Source organism: Acanthisitta chloris, unplaced genomic scaffold (assembly GCF_000695815.1).
Source record: "Acanthisitta chloris isolate BGI_N310 unplaced genomic scaffold, ASM69581v1 scaffold156, whole genome shotgun sequence".
Classification (NCBI taxonomy): Eukaryota; Metazoa; Chordata; class Aves; order Passeriformes; family Acanthisittidae; genus Acanthisitta; species Acanthisitta chloris.
Window position 1 is genome coordinate 6,984 of NW_008677384.1, and position 16,298 is coordinate 23,281.

Sequence of the window (16,298 nt, forward strand, 5' to 3'; positions counted from 1 at the left end):
TCCGATACTCAGATCCATCAATAAAACTACCCTGGACTTTCAAAGAACAGACTTTGGTCTGCTCAAAAGTCTGACTCAAAGTGTACCCTGGGAAACAGCTGAAAGGAGGTTGGAGTCAGGTGGGGGTTGGTCTCCTCTCCCAGGCAACTAGCAGTAGGACAAGAGGGTGCAGACTCAAGCTCTGCCAGGGGAGGTTTAGGTTGGATATTAGGAAGAGATTTTTTCCAGAGAGAGTTGTCAGGCATTGGAATGTGCTGCCCAGGGAGGTGGTGGATTCACCATCCCTGGAGGTTTTCAAGATGAGACTGGATGTGGCAATTAGTGCCATAGTCTAGTAACAACAATAGAGTTGGACTTGATGATCTTTGAGGTCTCCCCAGTTGATGATTCTATGAAAGAAAATGTCCCTAATTCAAGATAACCACAGCTTAGCAGAAACCAAAACATCAGTGTGCTCTCAATACTATTCTCACTCTGAATCCAAACATCGCACTCTACCAGCTACTTAGAAGAAAAATTAACTTCACCCCAGCTGAAACCAGCACGGTGCAGTAAGAGCGCTGCTCCTTTTAATGGAAGTTTGGGATTAGGCTCTGTCAGAGGAAAAGATGACTTATTGCAAATATGGCTTACTTAAAAATCTCTATTATTATCCATATTTCTACAGCTTTAAATGTTGATATTACTACAATGTATCAGCATTTTTGAAACTATTTCATAGTTCATGTCTAAAAATACTTTAAGTCTGACAAGAACTTATGTTTTTGATTTTTAGGAACGATTATTGAAACCCCTTAGTGCTTTTATTGGCATGACTGGTGAGATGAGAGAACTTGCAATGGCTGTAAGCAAAGTAAGATCATATCTCCATGTTGGTTATGTAGAGATCTTGGATATATTTGTCATCCGAGAATGCAGTTTGTTTCTTTTTGCTGCCACTGGTAGTGCTTATTCTTGAATGCATAAGCTATTTTTCTTCTCATGCTACTCCCAACAAGTAATTTCTTCACATGTAGTAATGTTTCTTTCTCATACACAATGAGAGGAGGTAATTAAGACCATTCCTTTCTAATAGTCAACACCATTTCATTTTCCTCATGGGTTGAGGTGCTGTCTAGCAGATAGTCCCTGGACTGCTGGGGTTCAGTGATTACAAAGCAGGTATGTACTTTGACTGCATTACCTTTGGATGAGGCACTCATCCAAAAGGCTTCATAGTGTCACAGTGTTTGGTAGTGTTGTGACTCTTTCTGGATCTAAACATCTATGACATGGTATCAGCTGTTGCTCCCACATTATTGTAAGCAACTGTTTAAAAAGCCTGGAAGGCTTTCTCTGACTGATTTTTTTATAGCTGTGTATGGCCCAAATTCTTGGTCTGAAAGTTTTGCATTTGAAGTTTAGTAGAACTGAAGTCTTATCAAATTTTCAGCCTTAAAGTAAGAAAATTCTCATTCATTTAAATTCTTATCTGATCTTTAATTTATGGTAAACCTTTAAAATAGTGTTGTTCTTGCTGCAACATTAGCAAAAGAGCAATAGGGTTGCTTTCCCTTCATTATGATAGGTTTTCTGAATTGCGTTTTGTTATGGTATGTTCCTAGTTGCCGCGGTAATTGACACTTTGTAAATCGATAAAAATAAATAGCATGTGGTATCTATTTCACAGCACAATCTAATTTAATTTGGAAACAGTTATGGAAGTCTCTACTTAGTATCAGAAATCTGATTCATCTTAATTCGCTGTTAATAGAAATGGAAAGTTTAATCTACTCTATATAAATAATTTTTTTTAATTGCATTAAATCAACTTTTCCCCTTGGATACAAGCACATAATTTTTCTTCAGTCTATGGAGACTGTTTTTATTTGAGAGCAGAATTTATCCCAAGTATTTGTATTGAGGATATGACAATTTTTATAGAACAGTTAACCTCTGGAATGCGAATCCACAAAATATTACTAAGGCAAATGGAAAGATTCATAGAAGATTTGGAAAGTTTGATGAATTAAATGAAATTAATTTAGTAAGTGCTGCAGGGCACAGACTAATTACCGACTATCTTTTGATAGATGCTTAGGGGAAAATTTTCCTCCTGTTGCAGAGTTTCTTACAGCTTTTCTTGCAACATATAAAATCTTGCATTGCATGGAGTAAATAGCAGTTTTTCACTGTTACTTAAAAGTAATAAGTGCAGCCATAAAGTTACTGAGCATCAAGTTTACAAAAACAGAAGTATTTTCACATTGCACATGACTGAACAGTGGAACTCATGACTACAGAATAAACACACTGTAAAAAGAGGAAAGACAAATTCACTGAATAATGAATATCAAAATGTGTTTGAACTCGAAGACTAATATGTAATTTGAATTATGGAAGTTCTTTGGTTGCAGATTTTGGTGGATGTAAATATGACCCGACATGTCACTATTATTGCTTATACTTCTTTTTTTCAAACATCCAGTGCTTGCCAGCACCAGAGGCAAAATATTAGGTTTGGTGAACCTTCCTATCATGACAGCTCCTCATATGTTAGTTATTTAGCTGCTAAAACCAACTAACAGAAAACAGATCCGAGAACGATCTGGTCAGCCTATACATTTGGCAGTGGATATGCTCTTAGGAAAACAAGGCTGGAGGGGAAGCTTGAGGGAAATGATTGCTGCATATGCTTTCCTCTGGGGAGGTCACTGGTACGTAGGGTTAAATAATACAGCTTGTATCACTTAACAGCACTCTTATTTATCACTGAGTTGATCCTTTTACTTTGCCAGAGGTCATTATCCCAGTGCAGAAGAAGTTTTGCTAACAAGATGTGATGTATGTTGCAGGACATTTATCTCCATAAGCCAAACGTGAAGTGGAATGATATTATAGGACTGGATGCAGCTAAAAGGCTAGTCAAGGAAGCAGTTGTTTATCCCATAAAGGTAAGGTGCTAAATAGTTTTGAGAAGACCAGTGTTGGGCTCATTGGCATTTTCTTTGTAATTACAGTGGTGTTTTAGATTTCTGTGCTTCTGCAGGCAGGTCATGTTAGAAATATTCCTGTTCCTCTTGCATCTGAAATGGCATTTGCATTCTCCTATAGGGAAAAAGACCTTTCAGTATTAGAATTGTGTTAGGTCCTATTCTTTGGCACCGTTGGCAATGTAAGAAATCCTGGATTTGGCGTATATTAATTCAATGAAAAATTATTTATAGAAGAGAATATCAAATTAATTGCATTTGAAAAAATAATTTTAAACAGATTTCAAATAGTACATACAGTACTTTTCTCAGTACTCAGATCGTATGTTGTTTTGGAGGGGTTTTATTCTACTTTCTGCAAATTCCTTGTGTTTCCTGAATGTGTTCGGAGCAGTGGAGGCAGGGGCTACAGTCCCTTGCATTCCATTACGTTTCTGATCCCTGAATTACTTTCCTGTTTCCACAGTACCCACAGCTGTTTACTGGCATTCTGTCCCCTTGGAAAGGATTATTGCTATATGGACCACCAGGTATGGAGAGCTTTATACCATATTATTGATGCTAATTAGATCAAATATGTTAAAAAGAACCTGTTCTGTAATGTGAATTAAAAGAAGAGAATGTTGGATGATTTTGTCCATCTCTGACACTCAAACCTATCCAGTCTTGTGAGCCTTGACTATTTTTACGCCTGAATCTTCCAGAAAAAGTACTTATACTAACAGTTCAGAGGAGTGAAAACTCATGTATTTGTTTTAACTCACCTTGGACCATATTAATCAAGTTGGCATGACCTGATGCTATAATATGTGAATAAATCTGGCATGGAGTTGCCTGCTTAGGGGAAATGTTCTTAATTTCTTCTGCTTTTACGGGTTGTTTTGGGAGTGGGGTGGAAGCTATTCCCTCTGCTGTGCTAGCTGGGTGTTTTTCTTGTTAGCACAAATTCCCTGCTCCATCTGCTCCAGTTTTACACAAGCACTACCACCTTGAGTGTGGCTGGAAGAGGACAGAGGGCACAAGAACCACCTGAGTCAGGCTGCAAAGGCTGTCACTGCATTAAACTCCATTTGTTCCTGTGAATGTTTAGATATACTTGCCACAGAAGGCATGTGACTGTTTCATCATGTACTACTTCAGAATTTGGGGAATGCATTTGCGGTGCTGTATTTTCTGAGTTTCACCAGACAGTCCTGGAAAGGCCACAAAATTCTCTGAGGCCTGGAGCAGCTCTGCTCTGGAGACAGGCTGAGAGAGCTAGGGGTGTTCAGCCTGGAGAAGAGAAGGCTCTGTGGAGGTCTAGTTGTAGTCTTTCAGTACTTAAAGGTGGCTTATAAGAATGACTGGGACAGAGTTTATAGCAGGGCCTGCAGTGATCAGACAAGAGGTGATGGTTTTAAACTAAAAGAGGGGAGATTCAGACTAGACAAAAGGAAGAAATGTTTTACAGTGAGATTGGTGAGGTTGCTCCAGGTTGCCCAGAGAAGCTATGGCTGCCCCATCCCTGAACGTGTTCAAGGCCACGTTGGATGGGGCTTGGAGCAACCCAGTGTAGTGGAAGATGTGCCTACTCATGGCAGGGGGTTGAACTCGATGGTCTTAAAAGGTCTCTTTCAGCACAAACCATTCTATGACTTTCTACCAATTTTACCTCACTGGTAGTAGAATGAGAGGAATTATTCAAACATTTGTTTTGTATTCCTTTAGAGAGTGAATTTCTTGAACACTTGTTTGTAGGTACTGGAAAAACTTTGCTTGCTAAGGCAGTTGCCACAGAATGCAGCACAACGTTTTTCAACATATCAGCATCCACTATTGTCAGCAAATGGAGGGGTGATTCAGAAAAACTTGTCCGGGTAAGAATTATTCTCTCATTCATTACAATTTACTAACATCAGGTTCCCTTAAAGAACTGTTGAACACAGTACTGGAAAGCAGATTTCCTGACCTAGCCAAAACATGATTTTGTTCCTACCTAGTTCTTAAAATGGGAATAACATCACTTCAGCAGAAGTCTGATAATGGATTCTTGCTGTGGAATTTTAGTTCTGTAATGTAAGATGAAGCAGATGTTCTGAAGGCAGTAAAGATCCTTGACTCACTGAAGAAGAGACAGACAAGCCGAGTTCCAAACTAAAGCGGTGTTTGCTTTGTGACCCTTCACAGCACTTCACATCTTTTTTACAAGGGGTGCCTCCTAGGCTTCCTAGAAAATGTTATTCAGATTCACAAATTCCTTACTATTCTTAATCTTAATGGCGCAAAATTGGCGAAGAATTCCCTTGTCACAAAGACCTTACAGTCAAACACAGATGTAATGTTTTAAGGAAGGTAGTTTGATAGTAAATGTATGTTTGCATATTGATTAGCAAGTAGCATGCATGGCTCAGCTGTGGTGCAAATAATTTGTACCTGAGATGTCTACCATTTCCGTGTAAGAAATCCACAAGCCCTTAGCCTCCTGTTAGCCTCATCTCTTAGGCTACACTTTGGATAGATGCAGAGCTCTTGGAAATGAGTAACCATAACAAATTGCACTCTGCAAATGGCATTCCAGGCATTGTTAATCTCTCTTGAAATGTAGGCAGTATCTACAGCTCAATTATTCTTCATGCCTCCCTTCTCCTTTGAAATGGAACATTTTTCTTCTGACATTCCCCTCCTCTGTTACTGATCCTCTTGACACCTCAGTAGCTTCCAGAAATTTTCCCTTCTGGCAGGAGTAGGGATGGGACAGTCTGTTTTTTGACACCATGGTCCAAAAAGGTTTAGTGAACATGCTGCAGCATTTGCAATGATACTGAATTTGTGACATTTTCCCCTTAGTTGAGTTTTTGGCAGAATCAAAAAATGAAATAAAGATTGTGGATTAGTAGAGCTCTAAGGGAAGTATTTAGGGAATTTAATTCACACTAAAACCACACAAGGCTGCTGCAGGAGTTTTCTGAAGTTGTGGTAAGTGTATGTGGGTTTTGTGGTCATTTGGAGGCATGTTCACTCATCCTGTTTTTCTCAGTTCTGCACTCTAGTTCTGTGATTTTATATTTTAGATTTGTAGTAAAATTGTAGAGTGGTCATAGTCTTCTTGTGATTCTGGGAAAATAATTTAAACCCTGTATTTCATATTCAAAGTGTTGAAAATAATATATTTAAAATATTTTTAGGTGTTCAGATTAAAAAGTGCTCAATTAATATATATTGTTAGCGATATTTATCTAAAAACTCAAAGAACAATTTACTCTAGAAGAACTAAGTGTGTTTTCACTGCTGATATAGGCCTCTCTGTGTTTACAGAAAAATAGAGCAAACTTCTTTTTCCAAAGGGTAGATCCACATATTTTGTGTCAGTTTAACATTCCATTTTTAATCTTGATTGTTCAAGCAGTTTATGTTTGTTTTCATCAGGGAAAAAAACCCCAAAATAACTACTTTATTCTCATCAAGAGAATCAGTCCATTTTCTTTCATTATGGTTCAGCTGACTTGTAATTCTTTTTCCTCAAATCCTTATTTAAAAAAAACTACAAATGGAGCAACAACAAAAGGCAGATGTTTAATCTCTGATAACAATTTAGGAGTTCCCAGAATCCTCTGATGGATCATTTTCTTCTATCCCATTATTTGCAGGGTACTCTGATAGGATTTAGCCAGAAAGATTTACACATAAAGACAGGATTACAAGGCTGTGTTCTTTATATCTCCTTTACAAACCTCTCAGAATCTGAGAGGATTCGGGGACCCTCAGCCTACCCAGAGCTTTTGCCCAGCAGATATGCCTTGGAATGTGGGTCTTGTTATTTATCTTCCATGCCAGTGGCCCCTAATGCCTTTTTGTGTTAGTTTTATCTTTTGTTTCACATTTACTCTTCTCTCTGAACAGGTGTTATTTGAGCTCGCCCGGTACCATGCTCCTTCCACAATTTTCTTGGATGAGCTGGAGTCAGTTATGAGTCAAAGAGGCACTGCTTCTGGGTAACTGTTGAAACAACTTTGGGGATTTAAAGAGAGAGGTGTAGTAGTTGTTTCAGTCAGAGAAGAGAAGCAAGAGTAAAAGACAGGTTGTGTGAGGGTTAGCAAGCGACTATGGGGCCAGCAAGGACTGTGACATGGAAGGAACTGTGAAAGTGTATAACCAGTGGTGCTGTACTTTGAAATAAAGGATTTGAAGTGGAAATAAAGGCAGTGGTGGGGTAACAACAGGTGACTTGTTAGAGATGAGTAAGAAGCAGCTGATTTTCTGTTGCTTCAAACATGCTTAGGCATAGCAGAGTAATGCGGAGGAGTGTACACAGTGGAATGACATTTTCATTAATGGGATGGACTTTGGTGGCATTGTCAGGACTTCCAGTTGCAGGAATGGGAGGATGTTGTTATTTTCATCCAAGGTGTTGACAGTTTACAGCTAAAAACAGATTGGAAAGGTTAGAGATGGGGAAGAAGCAGGGGAAATATAAAAATATTGTTATAACCATTAGGAAACTCATTACAGTGGGTTTTATGTACAGTGAATTATATACTCACTTTATTTATATTATTTGTTTATACTATAAGCTTACTATTTATAAATAGAATATTCCCTATTGTAAAGATACTACTTGTAGTCATTCTCAGTTAATAGATACAAATTATGAGCCAAATTTTACCTTCAGATATACTTTCAAAAGCTCTCATTAACATCACAGGATTATATACTTTAATAAGGATTTTCATCCTAGATGATGTACTTATTTTTACATATCCTTATTAAATACCGGCTTGATACTGATGTGTGGATGCCTTTTCAGAAATAAGCCATTACACCTGAACTTTTACCTGATGTTTTCCCTGGGCTTGATCCAGGAGTTTCCAAGAGCTCCACATCTGGAACCAAGAGCCCGGACTGGTTTCCTGCAAAATTGGTTAACTGGATCTGAGCCAGAATTCTTAGCACTTGCTTAAGTTCTCCTTTACTGAAGAAGGATCCTTTCTGTGTGGTCTCTGCCCCATTTTTAAATTCGTGTCAGTACAGCATGTTTTTTCATTTGGTTTTGATAGAACATTTTGCAAAATGTTGAATTCAGGAGTAGGTGTAACTTCTTGTGGCCAAGTAACATTCACTCTCAGAAAAATGCCAGTAAGTCACCCTGACTAGGAAGGAGTGTTAGTTATTTAATGGCAACTATCATGCTGTAAAAATTCCCTTATATAGATGAGTCAATCAATTAATCAAAGCCTTGGCTGTTTTCCAAGTTTTCCAATGAATGTCAGCATTGCATGGAGATTAATGTGAAGAAAAAAATAAAAATAAATATTTTGTTTGGATTCAGTAATAGTGAATTCCTCTCACTTTAATGCACTGAAAAGAGTCTATTTAAGTAATCATTAAAAAGCTTGATTTTAATGCTTAGATGTTAGCTAATGGAGCTTAATCATGCTTTGAACTGGGGCAAAAGTGTGACAAGGGCTCAGTTGCTGTGAATGACACTGTATAAATAAAGATGATTACTTTAATGCACTGAGCAAATAATATTTCTCTGAATCTTGGTAGTGGTGAACATGAAGGAAGTCGGCGGATGAAAACAGAATTACTGGTGCAGATGGATGGCTTGGCCCGATCTGATGATCTTGTATTTGTTTTAGCAGCTTCCAATCTGCCATGGTAAGAGATCCGGAGAGTACATTTTGAATAAATTTTCATGAGCTTCTAAGCACAGATAAAGATTTTATTTAGACTTTTGCAGAAAAAGCCTTGATATTTGGTTAAAGCATTTAAAGATTAATTTGGAGCTTTTACTTTTAAACTCTACAATTCTTGCTATTTGTGTCACATGAGAATAATCCATAATAAAGTCAACATATGCTGGTCCTACCAGCTGCTAATATTTAAAATGGAGTGTTTGACTTTATAGGCAAGTTATTTACTATGTTTAAGCTAAGAAGGGTTTCAGCCTGGAACTGTAAGGTGCTTAAAACATCTAGTACTTAGAAGGATACTCCATAAATAGGAACGTTGGATTTTATTGGTATCAAACATGATTTTGAAAAGTTGAGGGACACAATTCTTCAGTTTCTTTAACATAATACAGTATAGAAGAATAAACAATTTCAGATTGGAACTAGGGCATGTCATCACATTAGTTCTCAAACTGAGCAGGACATGTATTGGGAACAAGGCAGACAGCAGACCATGAGGGAGGGAGGTAACATTTGTAACAACTGTGGGTGCTCAGGAGTGGCCAGTATGGCTGATGTTTTGCAGTCGCTGATCCTCATAGCGCTGAGGTTTTTCCTTTTACACATGTCCCTAAAGGCACAGAGAGCTAAGTGGTCCTATTCCACTCTCACATCTAGAGGAGTACAAGCTAGCAGTCCAAAAAGGAGAAGACAGCAGTCCTGTTTCCAGGGAGCTTCAAACCCTGATCTAGGAAACATTTGGTGGAGTCCAATGGGAGATGCTCCCAGGAATGACCTTGTGTGAGCAGATGAGCAGCATTTCAAGTGGCAATACTTGAAATTTGACATTAAGGCACATTGGTGTGGCACCCAAAAACAGCTGGAAGCCAGAGAGGGCTCTGCACCCACAAACTACAGGCTCCATTCCTGGATTATGTTTCATGTTCAGTGATTTCTGGCTGATTTTTTATGAGGTTGCCTTAGGGAGGCATGTTGGAAAAGCCTCTCTGAATGACTGGAAGACTCTGGGCTGTGATCAGCAGGCTGTTGGGAGTATCCAGATCTGAGTAACATGGGGTGTTTATCTGTAGCTGCCTGCTTGCACTTATAAAAATGCCTCAACTCCTAGTGCATATTTGATTTTATGTGACATGCAAATGCACTTCTTGGTTGTGACACACCACCTGATGTTCTCTCACAAAGTCTGTGACAATGCTTTATTCCCCTCCTCAGCTGATCCCCTTTTTGGCAGGCCTGGCTGAAAGGTCAGGGGAACAGGCAAAGAGAATTAAACAACAGAAGTGTTGTTGGTGCCTCAGAATTGAGGCTCAAAGGTAACATTTGCAATCAGTCCCATGTCCTGTAAGCCCGGCCCTTTTCTAAACACGTTAGTGCTGACAAGTCTGAGTCCTTCAGAGAAGCAGGAGGCTGTGAAGCAGGAGGCGTCCCCAAGTCTCCGTGGCTCCATGGGCAGCTCTGCCACACAGTACTTCCTGCAAGATGAGCAAAGGGGTGTTTTATCTCAGTCTGTCATCTTTTATGAACTTAGTGTCTTGCCTTCCAACCTCAGCCATTCTGTGACGCTGAAAATCAAAGCAGGGGCCTAGTCTAGGAACCATGAGAGTAATCCAAAGTATTTCTCTCTTCTGAATATAAGCGTGGCTCCATGGGCAGCTCTGCCACACAGTACTTCCTGCAAGATGAGCAAAGGGGTGTTTTATCTCAGTCTGTCATCTTTTATGAACTTAGTGTCTTGCCTTCCAACCTCAGCCATTCTGTGACGCTGAAAATCAAAGCAGGGGCCTAGTCTAGGAACCATGAGAGTAATCCAAAGTATTTCTCTCTTCTGAATATAAGAAAACCTAAGGGGAGTGGCCTTCTGACTCAGGCATAGAGGCACACTTACTGCATAAAACCAAGCAGTGTTACCCTTCAGTGCACCTCATTAAAATCAGATAAATCAAAATAAATACCTAAAAACTCCCTTGAGAATTACACTGTTCTTCTCTGACAGAAAGGCTGGAGTTTTTCTCCCTTGTGGGAACAGATCCAGTCCACCTCATCCTACAAGCCCATATTTCCCTCTACATTTTCCTTCCTAATGCAAAACCCAATGTTTCCCTTACAGTCAAGGAAGGATGCTTCCAGAGCCACCAGGCAGGCATCTCACTAGCTGGAATTCAAGTGCCAAAGTGGCAACATATTCAGAGACTTTCATCTGCCTCTCTCTATGGCTTGCCCAGGGCTTCCAGGCTCTTTAACTAGAATGGCTAAAATTTACATACAAATTAGATGTACAAGTTAGGCTGGTTCCTATGCTGTCCAACAGTGTGAGCACAGAGCTATCACTGGCTTTTACAGCCATAATAGCAGAGTCTGTGTGTTGGTTTGGTGGATTTATGCCTTGGACAAACTCATGAATTTAAATCAGTACAAAATCCACACCATTTTGTGTTACAGTGTCTACAGGAAAGGAATTTAGTGGAATTTGATTTAATTATGTTCCAGTTGTGTAAGAAAATGCTGAAAAAGAAATAACTACTGTTTGTGTGAACAGTTACATTTGAAAGAGAATTAATATATTAATAATCCATTGAAAAATAGAGTTATGGTTTGTTAATAATATACTGTAAATGTTTATGTTATTGCAGCATTGTTGCCCTTTTAGAAGGAGAAACTGTGCAGTGCATTTCACCATTCTGTGGGCTCTTAAATCATCCTATGAGATAACTATCCATGCATGTGTCTTGTTACCCGGTTTCTGCCTTACACAAGTGATAAACTCTTTCTGAGATGTCATGCAAAAATTAGAGAATTCAGTTTTGAGTGGTTTACATGTTTGATTTTGGATCATTTTGTAATACCAAAGTGCTAATTTCTGCAAAATTGCTTTTTTTAAACATCCCAGATGACACCATCTTTTTTTAAAGGTCAATCCAACATGACAAGTTTTCTGTTTTGGGGGAACTGCCCAAAAGCAAGCTGGCAGCCTGTGTGGGGATGAGGGTGGCAGCTGAGATGTAGCAAGAAGCCAGCTCTGGCTTTTGAGAGTTTAGTACCTGAGAACTTAGAACTTCCTTTTGGACCTTCTCTCTTGTGCGCTGGTTGGATATTGCAAATCCAATAACCCAGGAGTGTTCTGACTAGGTTGTCTGGCAGAAATGTGCCTACCACAGAGAAAATTCTTTATGATGTGGCTGAGCGTATGCTTGGAAAGGTGTTTTGGGGATATGGGAAGATAGTGAAAGCCATGAGCATCTTACATTGTTATTGGGGCTTACCAGCCTTGAATTTGGGAGTATCTGGCCCCAGAGAGGTCGGCAGAGTTTAAACTCCCTTTAAGATCTCAACTGTAAGTTTACAGGTTATTTTATAGGCATTAGGCAACTTTCAGTCCTGCTGTAAGACCCAGACTTCATCTCTAGAGGAATATTTCCTAACAAATTGTCAAAACACCTAGTGCTACCATCCGAGGTTGTGGCTTCACAGCACAACCCTGTGCCCTTGCAAACATTTGTTGTAAAGCTGGATTTCAGGAGATTTGTTTAATTTGGATATTTATTGATCATGGAAAAAATTAGGACCAAGCTGCTTTTAGATGAATGAAAAGAAGCCTAAACAAAGCTCTTTACGCTGTCCTAAGCTGCACTGTAGCTATTGATCTTCTTCTTCAGCCTGTGCTTGCTGCCTGGCCCTGCTTTCTGCTACTCACTAGCAAGGCACTTTCTATTGACAAATTATTGAAATGATGCCAGATAATTAAATAAAATAAAGGCCTCGTTAGTGAAGGAATAAAGAGATCCTTAAACACACAGTGATTGTTTCCTAACATATTAGCACGTTTAATTCAACTTCCATTGCAGTGCTGCATTCCTCTCCCCCCCCACCATCAGGGTGGGTGAAATTTTGGTGTGGGCGGATAGACTATTCCCTTCTCTCAGAGCAGAGTCGTGTTGGAGCTGTGAGCATATGGCCAAGATGGATTCAAGGAGAAGTGGTCTATGAAACCCAAATTGTATCTGGGATGACCTCGTAATGAGCCCTTTCCTTCGTTCTCAGCAGTGCACAATGTGTATGCTCAGGGAGAGCAAGGAAGGAGAGTGGAGGATGGTGTGGGAAGTCCTAAGAGGATTAGTAGAAGGCATGGAGTGAGAAGAAGCTCTCAGACTGGGGGGGGGGCTCTGCCCAGGCTGTCTGCACAGGGAATGGCAGGTGGGAAGGAAGAGGAGCTTACTGATTCTTGGTGCCTTTTCCTCTGGAGCACTGTGGAGATGATCATTCTAGGCAGACCAGTCAGCCGTTGTTGCTGTTTCTGGGTTCTTCTCTAGCACTGCTGAAGTCTCCCTTCTGGAGATGAGAATATATGTTTGTCTTCTTCACATCCCTGAAATTTGGAAAGGCTACTGTGGCATGATGGAATGTGACACTGCCTGTGGCAGGGGGTTGGAAGTAGATGGTCTTTAAGGTCCCTTCCAACCCAAACCATTCTATGATTCTGTGATGCCTCAAGATGTTAAGCTGGAGGAGCTCCAAAAAGTCACCTGTTTTTATACATCCTGTAGATTTAGCAAACAACATAAACACTTTAGATAACAAAAATATTATTTATTTATTTTCCTCTTTAGCCAAGATAAATAAGGTTACCTTACCGAACAAACAGAATCATGGATTTGCAAAGTGACTTTTAGGACCATCTTGATCCAACCCCCTGCCATGGGCAGGGACACCTTCCACTCGGCCAGGTTGCTTCAAGCCCCATCCAACCTGGCCTTAAACTCTGCTAGGGGTGGGGCAGACAGAGCTTCCCTGAGAAAAATAAAGCAACTCCTGTTGGGGACTTATTTACAGAACATGGCTAGGGAGCTTATGAAACTGTGATATACTGGGGACCTGAAGCAGGAGGAGTGTTGGAAATTATGGTAATTTGGAGGATTTTCAGGGCATTTGCAGAGACTGGCTGTGGTTGTTCTTTGCCTGCAAGGACTTTTTAGAGTACCTGTGTGGGCACCTCTAAAACCCGGAGAACTTTTGCCCTCCTTACGTGGAGGATGTTAGTACAGGTAAATAACTGCCAAGGGGTTGATCAGCCAGAGTAAGTATTTCCATACAAGCAAAGAAATTTTGAGAAGTTTAGCTGAAAAATACATTTGAAAGGTGAATGGAGACTAACATGGTTCTTTGTCTGTTCTGGGTGGAACCCTGTGCAAGAGTCATTGCAACTGATGTTGGACAGCATCTGAAACAGCCTAAAAATGTCAATCATAATATCAATATACTGACAGCTGTTGATTAAGGAATTCTGCTGTTCAATTCTGAGGCTTTGATTAAAGTACTCGGGTGGATCTGAGCGAATTCCTGTTGTCCTTTGGGTTCCTTTTGATCTGGTTTTCTGATCTTTGCTTTCATTGCTCAACCCCTATGGAACAAGGTACCCCAAAGTGAGGTGTCCTTTCTGTGGAGACGAACACTTCTGCTCCCACTGAGCTGAGAGCCAGGTGTACTGAGGTCTGGCAGGCACCTCTGTGGAGATTTGGGAGCATGTTTTTGAGATTCTTTATCATTTGTTATGCCAGTCGAAAACATGGGCTATTAAAAAATAAGGACAAGTCACCAAAGGTGACAGAAATAAGCTCTCTTGATGTGCTACAGATCCATCTTAAGCTGGCTTTGAGCTCCCTGTAAATTAAAGGGAGTTTCATACAAGAAACTCCATTCATTGCTTGAATGTTAACTTTTCTGGTGAAAATATTTCACCCAGGGAATCAGGAAAGGTAGGTTTATTTAAGTGTATCTACAGTCACGGGTTGCAGGTACGATGCTCCAACAGCTGGTTCTCCCACTCAGCCAACAAGGGTGGAAATGGTGCTTAGGGCTCCTGTTCCTCTGTCTGCGCAAGACACGTTGAAGTGGATTTCCCTTAGATGAGAGTTTCTTGGCAGGTATGAGGACTGAATAACATTTTAAACTGAAATTATGAGTCTGTGACTGAATAGGGTAAGTAGTGAAAGATTGGTACAACAACTTCTTATTTTGGGTTTTTTTAGGCAAAACATCTTTATCAGTGTTGATGTTGACAGCATCATTTTGGCCCATTGACATATTTATCCAACCTGTCCACCCTTCACACGATCCTTTTTATAAGGATAATTTCCTTTGTGGCTGTATTACTTATAATTTGTATTGCAGGAGCAGTCTCAGATCAGCATCTTGTTTTGCCGTAATGCATGGCCTCACATCCAAGACCTTCAGTCTGGATTTCATACCTACTGAGCATCCCTTACTAAGTAGCAATTAATTAGTCCTGACAGTGCCCCAGACAGACAATTTGTAGTGTCTCCTTAATAGCAGAGGGAGAAAGGGAGAGGTTGTTACTGATGAGATGTGCGGCAGATGAGTACCAGAGCCAGGGAAGATAACTACAACTTCTGATTGTAATTGTTAAACCTCGGTGTCACAAGCCAATGTAGTGCTGGCATGCTGAACAGGAGTACACTGAATAACTCTTTTTTTTGGCACAGTTACAGGTGGAGTTGAAAAACGTCAGTCCCTGCAGCAAGGAGCTTGGTCTCACAGCCACGTCTCCACAATAAGACACAGTGAGATGATTTCTCTCCTCCTTTGCTTGCAGGGAGTTAGATTCTGCCATGCTGCGGCGGCTGGAGAAGAGGATTTTGGTTGACCTCCCAAGTAAAGAGGCACGGAAGGTGATGGTCCAGCACTGGTTGCCCCCTCTGAGCAACAATGGAGGTGTGAAGCTGAGGGCAGATCTGGACTACAGCTTGCTGGGCCAGGTGGGAAGTGCTGCCACAGGGACAGTGTGCGCTTGGCGCTTGAGGTATTTCTGGGGCAGAACTCTAAACAAAGGTTGGGACAGCACCTCGATGTACAGTACCTGCGATATACAGAGCTGGGGGAAGGACCTCAGCTCAGTCTGAGGATCCAGCCAAAGGGAGACCAGTGGGATATGGGGCTGAGCATGTCAGAGGCACATGGCAATCAGCAGTTTCACACAGCTCTGCTTGCAAGGTGGTGTATTCTGATCCTCTCTGTTGGGCCTTAAATACAGGGAGTCGTCCAGCAACAGTATATTTTATTACTGTTCTCACCAAGCTGAGAGCACTTCCAGTTCATCTGGGTAATGAACAGTCAATTGTGTCGGGAAGGTTTGTCACCACTCCACTGCTGCAGGAGAAGAGAGCATTTGACAGCGAAGAGGTTCACGAGATTCTCAGGCTTTCTTGATTTAGCCCTTTGTCACATCCTGAGTTGTTTGGAAATAGAATCCTCAAATCCTAGAATGGTTTGGGTTGGAGGGGACCTTAAAGATCATCTAGTTCCAATCCCATGCCATGGGCAGGGACACCTTACACTAGACCAGGTTGCTCAAAGCTTCAGCCCTTAAATATTTTAGTTTACCCAGATTGACCCTTTTCACATCTGCTCACAGAGACAATACTGCTCAGTTTTTGTTTCTTAAATGTGAATCTGGAACATCTTTATTTCATTAACAGGAAAGCTGAGGATGGACACAGAAAGGCAGGTTTTCTTTGACCTATAGAGAATTGGTATTTAGAAAGAAAATGCCCAGTATTTTCCTTGCTCCTACGAGGTATTGTGGGCAGTCAAAGGAAGAACAAGGAACATAATACTAAGGGTTGGGTACACATGATAAAAG

General features: G+C 40.5%; 1 protein-coding gene across 2 annotated transcripts in view; it reads left to right on the top strand.

The window, feature by feature from the left end:
- KATNAL2 (katanin p60 subunit A-like 2) overlaps nt 1–16,298 on the top strand; it is a 22,871-nt gene that overhangs the window by 5,848 nt on the left and 725 nt on the right. For both annotated transcript variants that reach the window (XM_009076463.1, XM_009076464.1), the window contains exons 7-13: nt 776–853; nt 2,835–2,933; nt 3,439–3,502; nt 4,710–4,828; nt 6,852–6,943; nt 8,499–8,609; nt 15,252–15,414. In XM_009076463.1, coding sequence (XP_009074711.1) covers nt 776–853; nt 2,835–2,933; nt 3,439–3,502; nt 4,710–4,828; nt 6,852–6,943; nt 8,499–8,609; nt 15,252–15,414 — 726 coding nt within the window. The remainder of the gene's footprint in view (nt 1–775; nt 854–2,834; nt 2,934–3,438; nt 3,503–4,709; nt 4,829–6,851; nt 6,944–8,498; nt 8,610–15,251; nt 15,415–16,298) is intronic.